This window comes from Poromitra crassiceps (genome assembly GCF_964638095.1).
Source record: "Poromitra crassiceps genome assembly, chromosome: 11".
NCBI classification, from domain to species: domain Eukaryota; kingdom Metazoa; phylum Chordata; class Actinopteri; order Beryciformes; family Melamphaidae; genus Poromitra; species Poromitra crassiceps.
The window spans coordinates 32,995,589-33,009,518 of NC_139643.1; the positions used below are offsets into that span (position 1 = coordinate 32,995,589).

Genomic DNA, 13,930 nt, shown 5'->3' on the forward strand with positions numbered 1-13,930 from the left:
TGTAAAATAGTTAAATCGGTTTAATGTCTCTCTAGTGTAGGGGTGCCAAACATGCGGGCCGGGGGCCAGAACCGGTCCACCAAAGGGTCCAATCTGGCCCACAGGATGACTTAGCAAAGTCCTTCAATCCAATGTGATGCACTTGTGAAGGCTAAGAGGTACCAGGTTTCAGGAGCTTCAGTTAAATATTAAGTAGCCTATTCATGTTTTCTGTATTCATCACCAAACTACTTTCATTTAATACCCTCGAATATAGTTTTGGTATATAGGTTTTGTCATTTATAGCTTATTGATTTTCTTTTTCTGACCCACTTGAGATAAAATTGACTCGCATGTGGCCTGTGAACTAAAATGAGTTTGACACCCCTGCTAGGGGTTTGCTCTCATAACTCACTTCTCTTCCTACACCAGTCAAGAAGGATTTATGACTAGAAAGATGCAGTAGCAGAACATTGTTTACCCCTGCCCCCTTGTGGCCAACTGGTGCAATAGCACAGGTGGACAAGTGTAGAAATGTTCAGTCGTGTGTTGTAGGCATCCTGTGTGGAACAATAACTGGAAAGAAGAAGAAGAAGATGATGTACCTAACAGCCAAGAATGCAGGTGAGAAGACCGTTCACACATTCTACCATTGGCTAAGTTCTTCAGTATCCTTTCTTCGAATGGCTAATTGTGCTGGGATTGTGACTGGACAGAGTTTGACAGACATGAGCTGCAGATCTACGAGGAGGTGGCGAAGATGCCGCCCTTCCAGAGGAAGACGCTGGTTCTGATTGGAGCTCAGGGAGTGGGCCGGCGCAGCCTGAAGAACCGATTGGTGGTCCTCAACCCCACCCGCTTCGGCACCACTATACCCTGTGAGTACAGGACACCTAATCTCTTAAGACTAGGGCTGGGTACATTTTTTATATATATTGATATCGAATTGATAATCATATAAATCCCAATATCGATCTTTTAATATAATGCCTTTTCCCATGGATGCTTGAAGCTCTAACCCCATTAGACTTGTGTGGTTTGGTTCTTAGTGCAACAAGATATCATAAACATCTGTAAACATTAATATTTGTAATAATGCACATATATATATATATATATATATATATATATATATATATATATATATATATATATATATATATATATATAAATACTGTATACCGGTATTTAAAGTGAAAGCCAAACCTCCATGATTGAAGACTGTGGGCCCATCAGAGCATTCAATAAAACCTGACTGTAGGTAAAATTATTAACCAAGAAGTTGATAATTTAAAGCCCCATTCAGTAAGTTTTCCAAGTTTTGCTATTGGGGAAACTGCGCCCTCTGGGTCCAATAGTATCGATAACGATATTGCCGTTCAAAGTCAACAAAACACAGCGCCAGAAAGCTCTATGTACATGTTGTGACATCGGCTACTCACCACGTGATGAAATAATAATCCATAGTTCCGTGAAACATCATTTTCGTAGCAAATCCGAATCGAGTTACTTCCTTGTTTTCCTGAAGACAGCGCTTCCGCTGTACAGCGCATGCGCGCATCCTTTTCTCTTTTTCTTTTTTATTGCCACGGGACGTGGCAGACAACTTGCTTAGTCCCAGGGCTGGCCAATGGAGGGCGGTGTGGGATAAATAAAGTTGAGGGTCTCCCTATTACAAGTCAATCTACCATGTCCTGTGACTAAAAAGCTCTTATATTACAGTAAGAAATGTCAAAAATCTTACTGATTGGGGCTTTAAGTTATAATAATTTGGGTAACTTCTCATGTTACCCAGGTGCTTTGTGAAACTATACCATGAAATTGAGACAAATGCAGTTAGCATTGCAGTGGACCTTTGAAGCATAATACAAAGGCCCCCGTGGAAACAATGGAAGAGAAATGAAAGGAGAGGTAAAGGTCAAACATTTTGATTGACTCTATCCCTCCCGGCAGTCACCTCACGGCGGCCCCGTGACGACGAGCTGCATGGAAACTCCTACCACTTCACCTCGCGGGTGGAGATGGAGGTGGACGTGAAGGCCGGCCGCTTCCTGGAGCACGGCGAGTACGACGCCAACCTCTACGGCACCAAGATCGAGTCCATCCACGAGGTGGTGGCTGCCGGGCGCACCTGCATCCTGGATGTCAACCCACAGGTGCGAGGTCCAGGGTTTCAGTAAGAGTTTCAGAGGGGGCTGGAAGTGCCAATATGTTTGGAGCGTTGGGTGCATAGACCGTATAAATATATTTACTCTCCACAATGGCCTTTTATTGTCTTGGCTGTGATGTCACCCGCTGTGTGTCTCCAGGCTCTGAAGGTGCTGAAGACAGCAGAGTTCATGCCCTTCGTGGTCTTCATCGCGGCGCCGGAGTTGGACACGCTCAAGGCCATGCACAAAGCTGTGGTGGACGCAGGCATCACCACCAAGCAGCTCACGGTCGGTTCACACCTGCTCACGTGCTTAAGACAAAATGTACCCATTGCATTTATAATAATGAAAGAAACTAAGAATTCTGTGGGTTACGAAATGTTTTTAATGTAGACCTGGGGCCGTATCCACAAAGCTTCCTAGTACGAAGAGTTCTAGTCATAGCGGTGAAATTCAAGCAAGATTCTTAGTGATTAGAGTTTTCTAAGCATTTAAAAGTAAGATTAAACCCTAGTCAAGATTAAAGCTATTCACAACCCATCTCAGCATGGAACACTGTTAAGAGTAGAGAGGGGGTTTCTTAAGGAGAGGAGAAAATGGCTGAAAGACACAGAAAAGATGGTCTCTTATCTTGTGTGATTCCTTGTGTGCATTCTGGATGACAAAAAAGAGGTGTGTTGATTTTTCTTGATCAACCAATGACAGCGTCCAAAAGAGAGCATCATACCTAGCAACGGTGTCGACCACACCTCCTCACTAAGATACAAGTTATGCTGAATCCAACTGTCCAGCCTCCGGACTTCTGGACTGAGCCGTCGTGGACTTCAGTTGCACTTACCGTCCGTGAAGTGATATAATTTCTACTACAAATAATCACATGCTCATTTCTAGCATGGTCGCCTTCAACTGAGCAATTGTGGCCGCCTCGCCTTAGTATAGAAGTGAGATGCAACATATTATAGGCTACACACACATTGAAATACAGAGATGTTAGTAAATAAGGACCAGACATGGCTAAATTGGGTATTTCTCGCCTGCAAAGTCCGCGAGTCTGCAAGTGCAGTGAAGTCCGGACATTTGGATTCGGCTTGGCAAATCAAAATCTGGTGCTCAAACACTGTCTGGCACCAGGTCACATGCTTTGTTAAAGATCCATTAATAACAGACACGCTCACCTGTGCTTTGTGTGTCCAGGATGTGGATCTGAGGAAGACGGGGGATGAGAGCGCACGGATCCAGCGGGCTTACAGCCACTATTTCGACCTGACCATCGTCAACGACAACCTGGACAAGGCCTTCGAGACGTTACAGGCCGCCGTGGACAAACTGTGCACTGAACCGCAGTGGGTGCCGGTGAACTGGGTGTACTGAAGCCCCGACCGGGTCACACTGGCCCGCAGGCATGCGCGTATTTCTGACCGCAGAGGCCAAGGGAAGAGGAGCAGAGGGCAGCTTCGTCGCTGGAGATGACTTTTTTTCTACTCAAAACTCAAAGGGAAAGAGTGCTTATTTATTTTAGTGTTTGTAACTTTTTATGAAAGATCTTTCTATTCATACCAATGTGGAATACCGATGAGGGGGGGGGAAAACGTCTGGTCAAATAAGTTGGGCCATATTTTTTAATTAATTTATTGCTGTTGATTATTTTAGTTGCACCCCCCACCCGAGATCGAATCCTTTTGTTTTTTCCTTCACGCACACCCAGGAAGACTTTGTTTATTGTTGCCATCGCAGCTTCAAAATGAAGACGCGGAGAAGCGACGGAGGAATCCAGAACTTTGAGCAGTCTTGCCAAAGAAACCACATAGTGTGTTTTATTCTAACCTAAATTAATTATCCACTGTACTTAAGTAGTCTAGTCTACCTTAAAATCTTCTAGCACTGACCTCCATAGGATCACAAACTGGGCAGAAATGAATTGGTTTGTACACATTTTTCCTTGAGTATGTAAAAGAAAAAGCTTTATAATGTACTTTCAACATTGTGTCGCTCTTTAATTTTGTCTAGATTTGTTTTTGTTACACTAGTTTTCATTGGTGTGGTGATTTCTAGAGTTTGGTGACCCATGATCCTTGGTTTTATTTTCAGTTGTCCTGTAATCAGCCAGCATGTCTCAGCTGTGGCCGTCACAAAGTCATTGCTCATCCCTCCTCCTACCATCTACATACTGTAAGCCAGCGATACTCAACTTGCGGCCCGGGGGCCAGATGTGGCCCGCGATAGGGTGCAGAGTGGCCCCCTGACCATTATCTAATTCACAATGAAAACTTAACGTTCAATAAAGTTTGATGAACTCCAGCTAAATTGTCAAATATCGCCCCCAGCTTGCCGCCCAGGCACTTATAAGTGGCCCCCGGGCAAAGCAAGTTGAGTATCCCTGTGTGTAAGCCATGTCGTTAGATGTTTTCTATTTGTGAATATGGCTATATACCCTCTCTCCCCACACAGTCCTTATCTACAGTGTCGTAGTATGCCAAAGCCCTGATTATAGTCCAAATAAAGTTTGAAATCCACCAACTGTATAATATGAATTTAGTTTAATGTAATAGGAATCAAGGAACATCAAACCAAGTCAACAGGAGGGGGGGGGGGGGACAATTTACACTGCAAATATATCCATCTTCAAGTCATTTATTCGAGTATTGACTCTTAAATGGTATTTTCTTAAAACAAGAGAAGACATTACCAGTGAGGTCAAATAATTGTACTTGTTTATAATTATAATGCAAATCAACTGTTTTCAAGAACTTGAATCAAATGACATCTCACTGCACGATTGCGCCAGGTGAGCGGGCGAGCACGCAAAGCATTCGAGCTACAGTCGAGCACACGAGGCACGCTAGACATGAGCGTGCCATATTTCTAGTTCTCTTGATACTAGCAGACTGATCTGAGGTCAATATATTGCAATTTGTTTGAAGGGAATTCACGAAACTGTATTGGAAGCAAGTGGAATATCTCTCCCCAAAGGCCGAATCTATTTCAATCAATCAATTTTATATTTATATAGCGCCAAATCATAACAAGAGGTATCCCAAGGCGCTTCACAAATAGAGCAGGTAGGAGACCAGGCTCTTCACTTGCTTATTAGACTTAAGATTCATTACTAAGTGACTAGATGAAGAAGACGGATGTCGTTTGCAGTGTAACATTTCAAACAGCAAATTCCTGGGGTGAAGCTGTGCCACTTGTTTTAGAAAATAGCCCCCCCCCCCCCCCACCCCATTTTTATAGTGTTTTCACATCAACCATGTCAAGAGATTTGTGTTATTACAATTCTATCAGTAAAATTACAATGAATAAAGTTAAATCAATCTCACAAAGTAGTTGCTTTTGAGATGTGTAATATTTAATTTGTACTTCATAAAATGAATTACTGGCAAATATTTGATGCTGTAAGCTTACTGATCTAAGAAATTGGCACTTAAAATGTGCACATTTTTATAATTACAAATAGGGCTGGGTAAAAAAAAAAGTGATACATACATATCAAACCGATATTCATTTGAAGTAACTGATATTGATAAATCCTGAATACCGAAGTCTCTCCATCCGTATAACAGAAGTCATGTCCGTCAACCACAATTGAAAAGAAGGTGAAGAGGGGGACTTCCATTCCTTCAGATGTATTCCTGAGCCTCGATTGGACCAAACGCTCATTACCCCGACCAGCCAAGACTCACTGCACTTACAGCTAATCTTGTTTGGTCTCAGTCCTCTCGAGGCTCTTGCTGTGTATCATTAGGGTCTTGCCATTTCGTTAATTTTCAGTTAATTCAGAAGCCTAGGGCTTCTGGGTAGTGTAGTGTAGAGGTAAAGTCAAAGTAGGTGAGCTGCACACTCGTAGCTCTGATGCAACGGTGTATTGACACTAACAGAAGCAACATTTCAGCAGCTAATTCCTCAGGGTTGATACTGTAGAGAGGTAGTCTCGCTGGCCGACTACTGTAGAGGTCAAAGCACTCGCTTACCACCACGGAGACCCGTCTTCAATTCCCGGTAGCGCTACTTCCGGCTTGGTCAAATGTTCCTACAGACACAATTGGCCGTATCTGCGGGTGGGAAGCCAGTAGGGTATCCGGCTATTGTATTATATGCCACCCAAATCAGCCATTTTGTGTGTAAAAGGCAGGAAGTAAAACAGGTGCAAGCAGGACATTGATTAAAGCCCTGGGACTGGAACACCTAAATGGGTCCAGTGTGAAACTATGGCGTGTGAAATAGGCTAAGTCATGGACCTGGTTGCTGCACTAGCGCCTCCTCTGGTCGGTCCAAAACGGACAATTTCAAAATATTAGGAATACAATGATTCAATTTGAGAATGAAAACAAGAAACGAAAGCGATTTTTTTAAGAGAAAAGTCACAACGACGACTGGAGAAACTTTACATTTTTATTAATTAACGCAACTTACAGTCAAGCCAAAGAGTGAACTATATTAAGTGATACGTATTCACATTATGTCCTAACAGGGTTTACAGCATATCTTGTGTTTTGTAAGCATACTTGTTAACAAAAATAAGGAAATGTAAAATAGAAACCAAAGCTTACACATATATACTTTACAACAAAAACAAGGAGCTTAGCAGTGGATGTGAACAAATTAAAATCAGCAACATAAAGACCCTCACCATAAAAGGAATGACAGCAAATTCAGTTTTGGCATGTCGTGGTTTAAATAAGGAAAGAAAACAAACTCGAGACTGAGCTCAAATGACACAATTGAAGGGAGGTTTGAATTCAAACGGCTGTGCAACACTGCCTTTGCCAAGAGAGACTTTGGTCACTTTACTTCTCCATCATGGCTTACAATGAAAGAAAATCGAATGTACTGTATATAATGGAAATGGCCAATAGGGGGGGATGGAGTGTCCTGGAAACTGTTTTATGAATGAAGATATGGGAGTATTTTGCATTTTTTCTTCAAACAAGGAAAAATGAAAATAATCTAGAGATGATTGTCAGTGTTTTCCCTAAGTGAACATGATTTCTCAAAGAAATATATATTGAAAAAATAATGCAGTGGACTACAACTCCAGGACCACCCCTACATTCATAGGAGGTAGATAACATGGCAATGACACATGAAGTGATTTCTAAAAAGACGTGCCAGAATAGCAGTCAAGCTCTCTGGCAAAGTTTGTGGAATTGTAGTGCATAATTTATTCAACTTTTAAGGCCAAATATAGAATAGAAACAAAGGACCTCACGTGTGAGGCTATTTTAAGACAAAGGTGTGGGGAGAATCAGGACAGGGGCACAGTAAGCAGATACAGCCCTTTTGCGGCAAATACCTGAGTCAACAGTCATGTTAAACCAGAGTCTCGCCAGACGGTTGGTGCACATCAACTCTTCATCACCTCTTCATCACCTCAACCCAATATTTTTGGCTACACAGAGCGTATGAAAAAAGATTAAGATGTGGCTACAATTGAGCAATATTCTGATGAGATTACGCGCGTTTCGAAATTGCATAAATGACAATCACTTGGCCACAAGCTGCAACGCACTGCTTCGTTACACTTGTTCATGGTATGATAGAACTCTATTTGATTAATTGGTCATGGCATATCATGCACAGCCTGTTGTGACCTTCAAACCTCCCAAAGGGGAAAATTACAATTTTTACTGGACAATATGAAGTACGCTAAAGAAACAAAAATCAAAAAGTCAATGCAGCATATATCAGGCTTATGAGGTACTTCATGAATATATATAGATATAGATATCTTAACCTTTTTAGAAAAGCTCTTCAAAGTCATATTATTCCTTATAATTCCTATCGATAGCATAAAATACCTCGTCAGTTATTTTTTACTTTCTGCCCGACCTCAAATGGGCGATTTTCTTTTTCTTTTTGAGACTGCTTTGAAAGTGCAAAACACAAATACTGATCGTTCTATGCAGCATCTACACTCAAGGTTGCATGAGAATTAAAATGGAAATTCTTTTTTTATGTGGCGCTGTCTTATTTTGTCAATCCTATACTGTATGTAAAAAGGACTGGCAAATCCATCGTCGGGGGAGACGGAGAAGAGATCCTATAAAAGGCACACATAAAACAACTACAAACATACTGGGTGTTTTCAGCTCAGACAGAAATGACAAGAATTTGAAGTTAATTGCCACACAACCTCATTATGTACCTTTCGTTGAAGTCACAATGTTATGACATTGCAAAGTATGTTCAGATGTGTATATTCCCTTTGTAAATTGTCGCATGCAAAACTGCATCTTTTAACCTTATCAAAATGGTATTGAATCTGGTTAAATCGTAGGAAAAGCGGAAATAAATTGAGTAAGAGACAGGGACAAACTCCCTGACTTTATTGCAGTACTGGGTAACATGGCAGAGAAATGTAGGCATTATTTGATCACTTGGAGTGGCTCTATCCAGTATTAAACCTTAAGATTTCTACATTCTGTAAAGAAAAGAAAAAAGGCTGGTTACAGAATAACAAATTCAGTCGTCATGGAAACCAGCCGTGTGATTTAATACAGAAACTGAACTGTTATTCTACCCATTTGCAAAGTATTGTCTTGCTTATGGAGAGTTGCCTTGACCTGCTTGTGGGGACTGACAGGCAGCTATAAAGACAACCAGATCATCAGCAACAGCTCACCGTCCACCACGCTCAGACGTTATTGCTCTACATACAACATTCCAACAAGCCTCGCTCCTTCTCCCCCGCAACAAACGCTCCACAACACCTCCACCATTACGCAGGAATATTGATAACAACGCATCGTTATTAGGAAATAGCAATGACGACGGCACGTTTGTCACTATACGATCCAATCTCGACTAGTTTGTAATACGCGAGGCGATACGCGAATGAGTCCCAGGTTGTGCTGAGCGCTGGCCGCCTTATTTTCGTTGTTATTGTGTTAAAAAAAAAGAATGGCCTCGCGTGAAACGATGAGACTTGAGCTCCAAATTGCAAACTTTGGTCCTCTAAACTTTACAAACTAAAACAACCAACCAGTCATCCATGAGCACGTGGTTTTCCGTCTATCGAGGGAAAGAACGACGCTCGCACACAATATTGGCTTGTATTGGGTTTGGTCACTACAATTTGCTTGTCTTCATCACCACTATAAATTAGGGCTATTAGGCTAATATTAGCTAGCACCCGACACCGCTCTGAGGTAGTTGTTCCAAGTTGGTAAATAAAAAGCCAAGTCATTCTGAAGACCAAAAATGCTTTCAGAATAATACAAAATCCCCACATCACTCTTGCATGATTGGATGCATGGAGATGAGCTGGATGGCATTGGTTTAGTTTGGTGAAGCTCTATTACTGTTAGCTTTCATCAATGAAAATGAGTCACGGTCAGATTTACTACAGCCTCCAGCCTGAGGGGTCTGTCTTCAGTCCCCCATTTGAATTTGTACATCAGACTTGTAGCTAGAAACAACAATATAGGCCAACTATAGTTGCAAAGACCCCACACACCGGTGTCACATGGCTATAGGTAACAGGGGAAAGGGGACATGATGACAGCTGACTCGACCAGATAAACATGTGATTAAAAAAAAACGATTTAAATTGAAAACAGGAAATTAGGCAGGACTCTCATAATGGTAGCAGGGCCTGCTGAAGCAAACACACAGTGTTATGGAAATCTTCAACGCTAGTCTGGATTCTTGAAAACGGAGCTACTGTACATAGTACAATCGACAAAATTAAGAAATACAAGCAATCAAAGATGACAGTCAAACTAAGGCTTTAGCCTCTGTGATTTCAATGTGGTGTAGTCACTACTAGTGAAGGGCCGCGCCTGGAGCGTCAACATCACCGTGCTGCCAATCGATTGGTGAACTGAACAGGGTGATTTTAGGGCTTTGCAGGACAACGCTGCAAAAGACCGAATAGGAATATCAGACCAAAGACCTACTAAGCAGAAGCCGAACATCTAACAGCAAACAAGATCACACTACACTGCAACCATCATATATACACACACAGCTCTTATGTTACAGCACCCCACACAAGCATGACAGAAAAACACCACTACTCTCTGCACACACCACTGTGAAACAATGTTGTCTCCTAAAAATACAGTAGCCAACATCCAGAGAGAGAGAGAGATGTCTGAGTGAACAGTAGATTTATGTATCTCCTGTAAATCAATGACAAGATTTACGATATCAGCTGCTATGCAGATGATATCTAATCAATGAAATATCAAAGACGACAATTATAATAGTGTCCTCCATTGAGCCTATAAATAACAGGGGGGAAAAACACCAAAAATGAAGATGGCTAAATTCAATATGTTTTCCTTTGTGTTAATGAAACGGCTGTGAATATAAAGTGAATGAGTAGAAAGGTACTGGATGGATACAATATTACAAAACACACGCGCTCTAAGTACATTCAGTGTTACATTTTTAGCGAGGAAAATAGGTTCTACTCTACTAGAGGTTTGTCTATAGCCCCAATAGCCTTTCTAGAAGACATGGAGAAGAGGCTGAGAGGACAGCTAGTTCTGTACAGAGGCCAAATGTTTTGGAGATGACTGCTATTCAGATTTCACCTTGCTATTGTCTGCTTAACAAAAGGAAAACGGGCCGATCGTCAAATTTGGACGAATTTTGTCTCGGCCTCTTTCAGCCTAAATATAAATACCCACAATACACAAAAAGCATATTCTTGTGGAAAGGACCAACTTAACTGATCAGTTGAATTAGCCTATGATATGCTTTTTAGTTTGACTAAGCCAGCCATCTTTCGGTTTCTCCTAGTTTCACTCAAAACGATACGGGGAAAACGGCCAAAGTGAGGTGAATAGATAGATATGCATTTAAAGAGTGACTTGGGGGAGGAAACGAGTATACTGCCATGACATTAGGGTTTCCAACAACAGATGTTTGCGTGGCTCTTAATGTTATTATGCCACTCAACTCCTTGTCACATTCATCCAGGCGGGTGTGTCCATTTAGAGATGAGCTCCCTATGGCCACAGTTCATCCGTCGCATATACATTCTTGATTTGGCTCACAATGACTCAGATCGATTTCAAAAGGAAAAAGCGTTTTCTAGATCTGGATATGTAGCTAGTTCTACCCTCTGTAAGCACAACTCATCTATGCACATTGCAGTCTCGAGCAACGAATGTGACAATGTAATATTACACACATGAACGTCCGGCACACTTCCCCCTCACACACTACTTTGGCATCGTGTCTAAAACAAGCGGTGACATCTTGAACGTCCGCTGCTCATCAGTTCTTTACAATACCAGTCAGTTTATTTCGTTTGCATAAAGCACCTTTCTACCGCACCACAGTACAAAGGCAACCCACTGGAAACATCACACTTTCCTTTACATTTAAAGGCATTGGGCTATTTCTGAAAAGTCAAGCGCTGTATGCTGGTTGGCTGGTAGAACCCGTCTGGAACGACAGCTGCACATACTGAGGCTCTCGGACCCGTTTGGGCTGTGCAATGTTAATTAGCCGGGCGCCGCGCCGCGCCGCGCCACCCCCCATTTTGAAAAGCCACCAACCCAGATCGTTCCTCTCTAATAAAAAATGAAGCTGCCAGTCTGCCACCTGATAAATACTAAACTCACAATGCTGCAACAGCTTAAAAAGTCAATTTTAGTTTAGTGCAAAAATATCGTTATCAAAGGTTTGACTTTTTCCAGGAAAAGCAATGCCATTCAGGTCTGGTATTCTAAGGTGCTGGTATAGGTAATGTAAAACACAAAGAAGCAGTAACAACAATTACAAAACTATCTCTCTTACAAAGCAAACCTTGAGGTTTTGAATTTTAGCAGGTTATTTGTCTTGGGACGCTCACGTTACGTGGAAGCTAGCGGGTGTCCTTTGAGTTCAAGGAGGAATGCTAACAATGCTGACGAGCCATTCTGGGGAACCCGAATGACAAAAATAGGAACCCCCCCCCCCCCCCCAAAAAAAATATGACAGGCATCTCGTGAACGACCTCCAACTAAAATCCCAAGTGTCCCGGTGTCCCTTTTTAGTGACTATTTGAAGACTGAACAAACGGATGAGTGAAGAATATGGCGACATTAAAAAGACCCGGGTCCACTCAGAGACGAGGACATTCACGTTTCAAAGCGCAGAGGAACTGTGGTCGGCTTCAGCTGACACAAGTCTCTGTACTGTACTGTACAAACACCATGGAAACATGTGACTGAGTAAGCTTGACCTATTTGTAATAATCATATCATTGTCGTGAGTGGGGGGATTAAAACGCATGATTAGAATACACCAATATATAGATGCAGTAAAATGGGCGATATTTTTCAAACTGATCCTTTGAAGGGGGGGGGTGTAGTCTAGTTAGCTTCTTTTATTAACAGTCGACCCCGACAGCACAACTAGGATCCATCAACGTTTTGTCCAGATCAAGGATTTGCAATGACCTTACTGTGATTATTACCCTGATGTGGGCTTTGCATTTTGTTGTTAAACTTCTCAACGGAGGGGAAAAAACAAGGTGTTAAATAAAAAGACTGCTGTTCCATTGAAAAAACAAGGTGTTAAATAAAAAGAGTGCTGTTCCACTGGCGCACAGAGTAAAAGGAAAGAGGAGGGAAAGCTACATATAAATATACACATTTCAAGAATTTGGTCGTACAGCTCAACGCTCAAAATCCCTCAAAGGCGAAAAAAAGAAAGAAAAAAATGAATAAAATAAACCACTTTCTCTTGAAATTAGCATTTTTGAGCTAACCTATGAATGTCACATGACGACGACATAAATCGAGAAAGCGCGTTCACCATCATGCATACCAAGCGTTTAACACCTGTCAATGCCAGGCTCAAACGATGCCAATTAGATAGATAGGAGTAATTATAAGGAAATGGCCAGTGGTGTGATGTTACCATAACACTTTAACAGGTAACAAGAGGTAGAACACACGGCCATTTCCACACAATTACACCCGTGTCACACAACATGGCCGAGCCTCCTGCGTCGATTGAGAAACAAAAAAAAAATGTATAGAATTCATATCATACCAACTTCCTGCTATCAAAAGTGCATCCAAATTTACATGTTGTGAGACCAGCACCGATAAGAACAATATTGACATCATAACAGTAAATATCAAGTACATGATTTTCAGAATGCCCCACAAACACAGTCAGTCGGATTTCGAGCTCCTTTACAGGTCATGAGTAATGAGGGGAACACAGAGGTCATCGAGGGAGGAAAAAAGACGCCCAAAATGGTGAAGCATCTTCTAGCATACATCTAACGAGTTCAAAGCCTCTTGGACCAGTCCAGTGAGGAGTTAAGGTGGCTTTACAGTGAAAACTTCTAGCACCTAGAATCAAGATGTCCTTTTTGTGCTTCCATTTCTTCTGAATAGTAATCATGTAAAAGTTTGTAATCTTGTTTCGGCTAAGAAAGATTGTGTGTTACAAAGGATATACCCAATTTTTGTGCTATAAAATCTACAACAATACAAATGAGGACATAAATCCATCATACCATTACAAAGGCATGAAGATACTTATAAGCACTAAGAAACGCTACTAAATGCAACATGCTAAAGAAACAAATAAAGAAAAAACAAACAAAAAAGGAAATGGGAAAAAAAAAACAAGCCCTGATTAGCTACCTCTATAAATGACCCAAATTCATGTGAGAAAACCCACTGCTAAATCTCTTGGTTAAAAATTATGCATAGTTAGAAAATAGAGATTATTCCCCTCCAATCAAGACTATTATGAACATTCGCCAACTCAACTTAAGTAGTAAAACTTAGATGGGATGCGAGGAAATGTCTAGGGTTATTAGTAAAACTTCAGCTAAAGTCTTG

The 13,930-nt window shown here is 41.5% G+C and overlaps 1 protein-coding gene across 5 annotated transcripts in view; it reads left to right on the top strand.

Annotated features, from left to right (window-relative positions):
* The window catches only part of pals2b (protein associated with LIN7 2, MAGUK p55 family member b), a 32,746-nt gene extending 27,363 nt beyond the window's left edge, over positions 1 to 5,383 (top strand). For all 5 annotated transcript variants that reach the window (XM_083645606.1, XM_083645602.1, XM_083645603.1 and 2 more), the window contains 5 exons: positions 535 to 603; positions 696 to 857; positions 1,933 to 2,135; positions 2,289 to 2,417; positions 3,324 to 5,383. In XM_083645606.1, coding sequence (XP_083501732.1) covers positions 535 to 603; positions 696 to 857; positions 1,933 to 2,135; positions 2,289 to 2,417; positions 3,324 to 3,500 — 740 coding nt within the window. In that variant the 3' untranslated portion in view covers positions 3,501 to 5,383. The remainder of the gene's footprint in view (positions 1 to 534; positions 604 to 695; positions 858 to 1,932; positions 2,136 to 2,288; positions 2,418 to 3,323) is intronic.
* Positions 5,384 to 13,930: the final 8,547 nt, after the last annotated feature.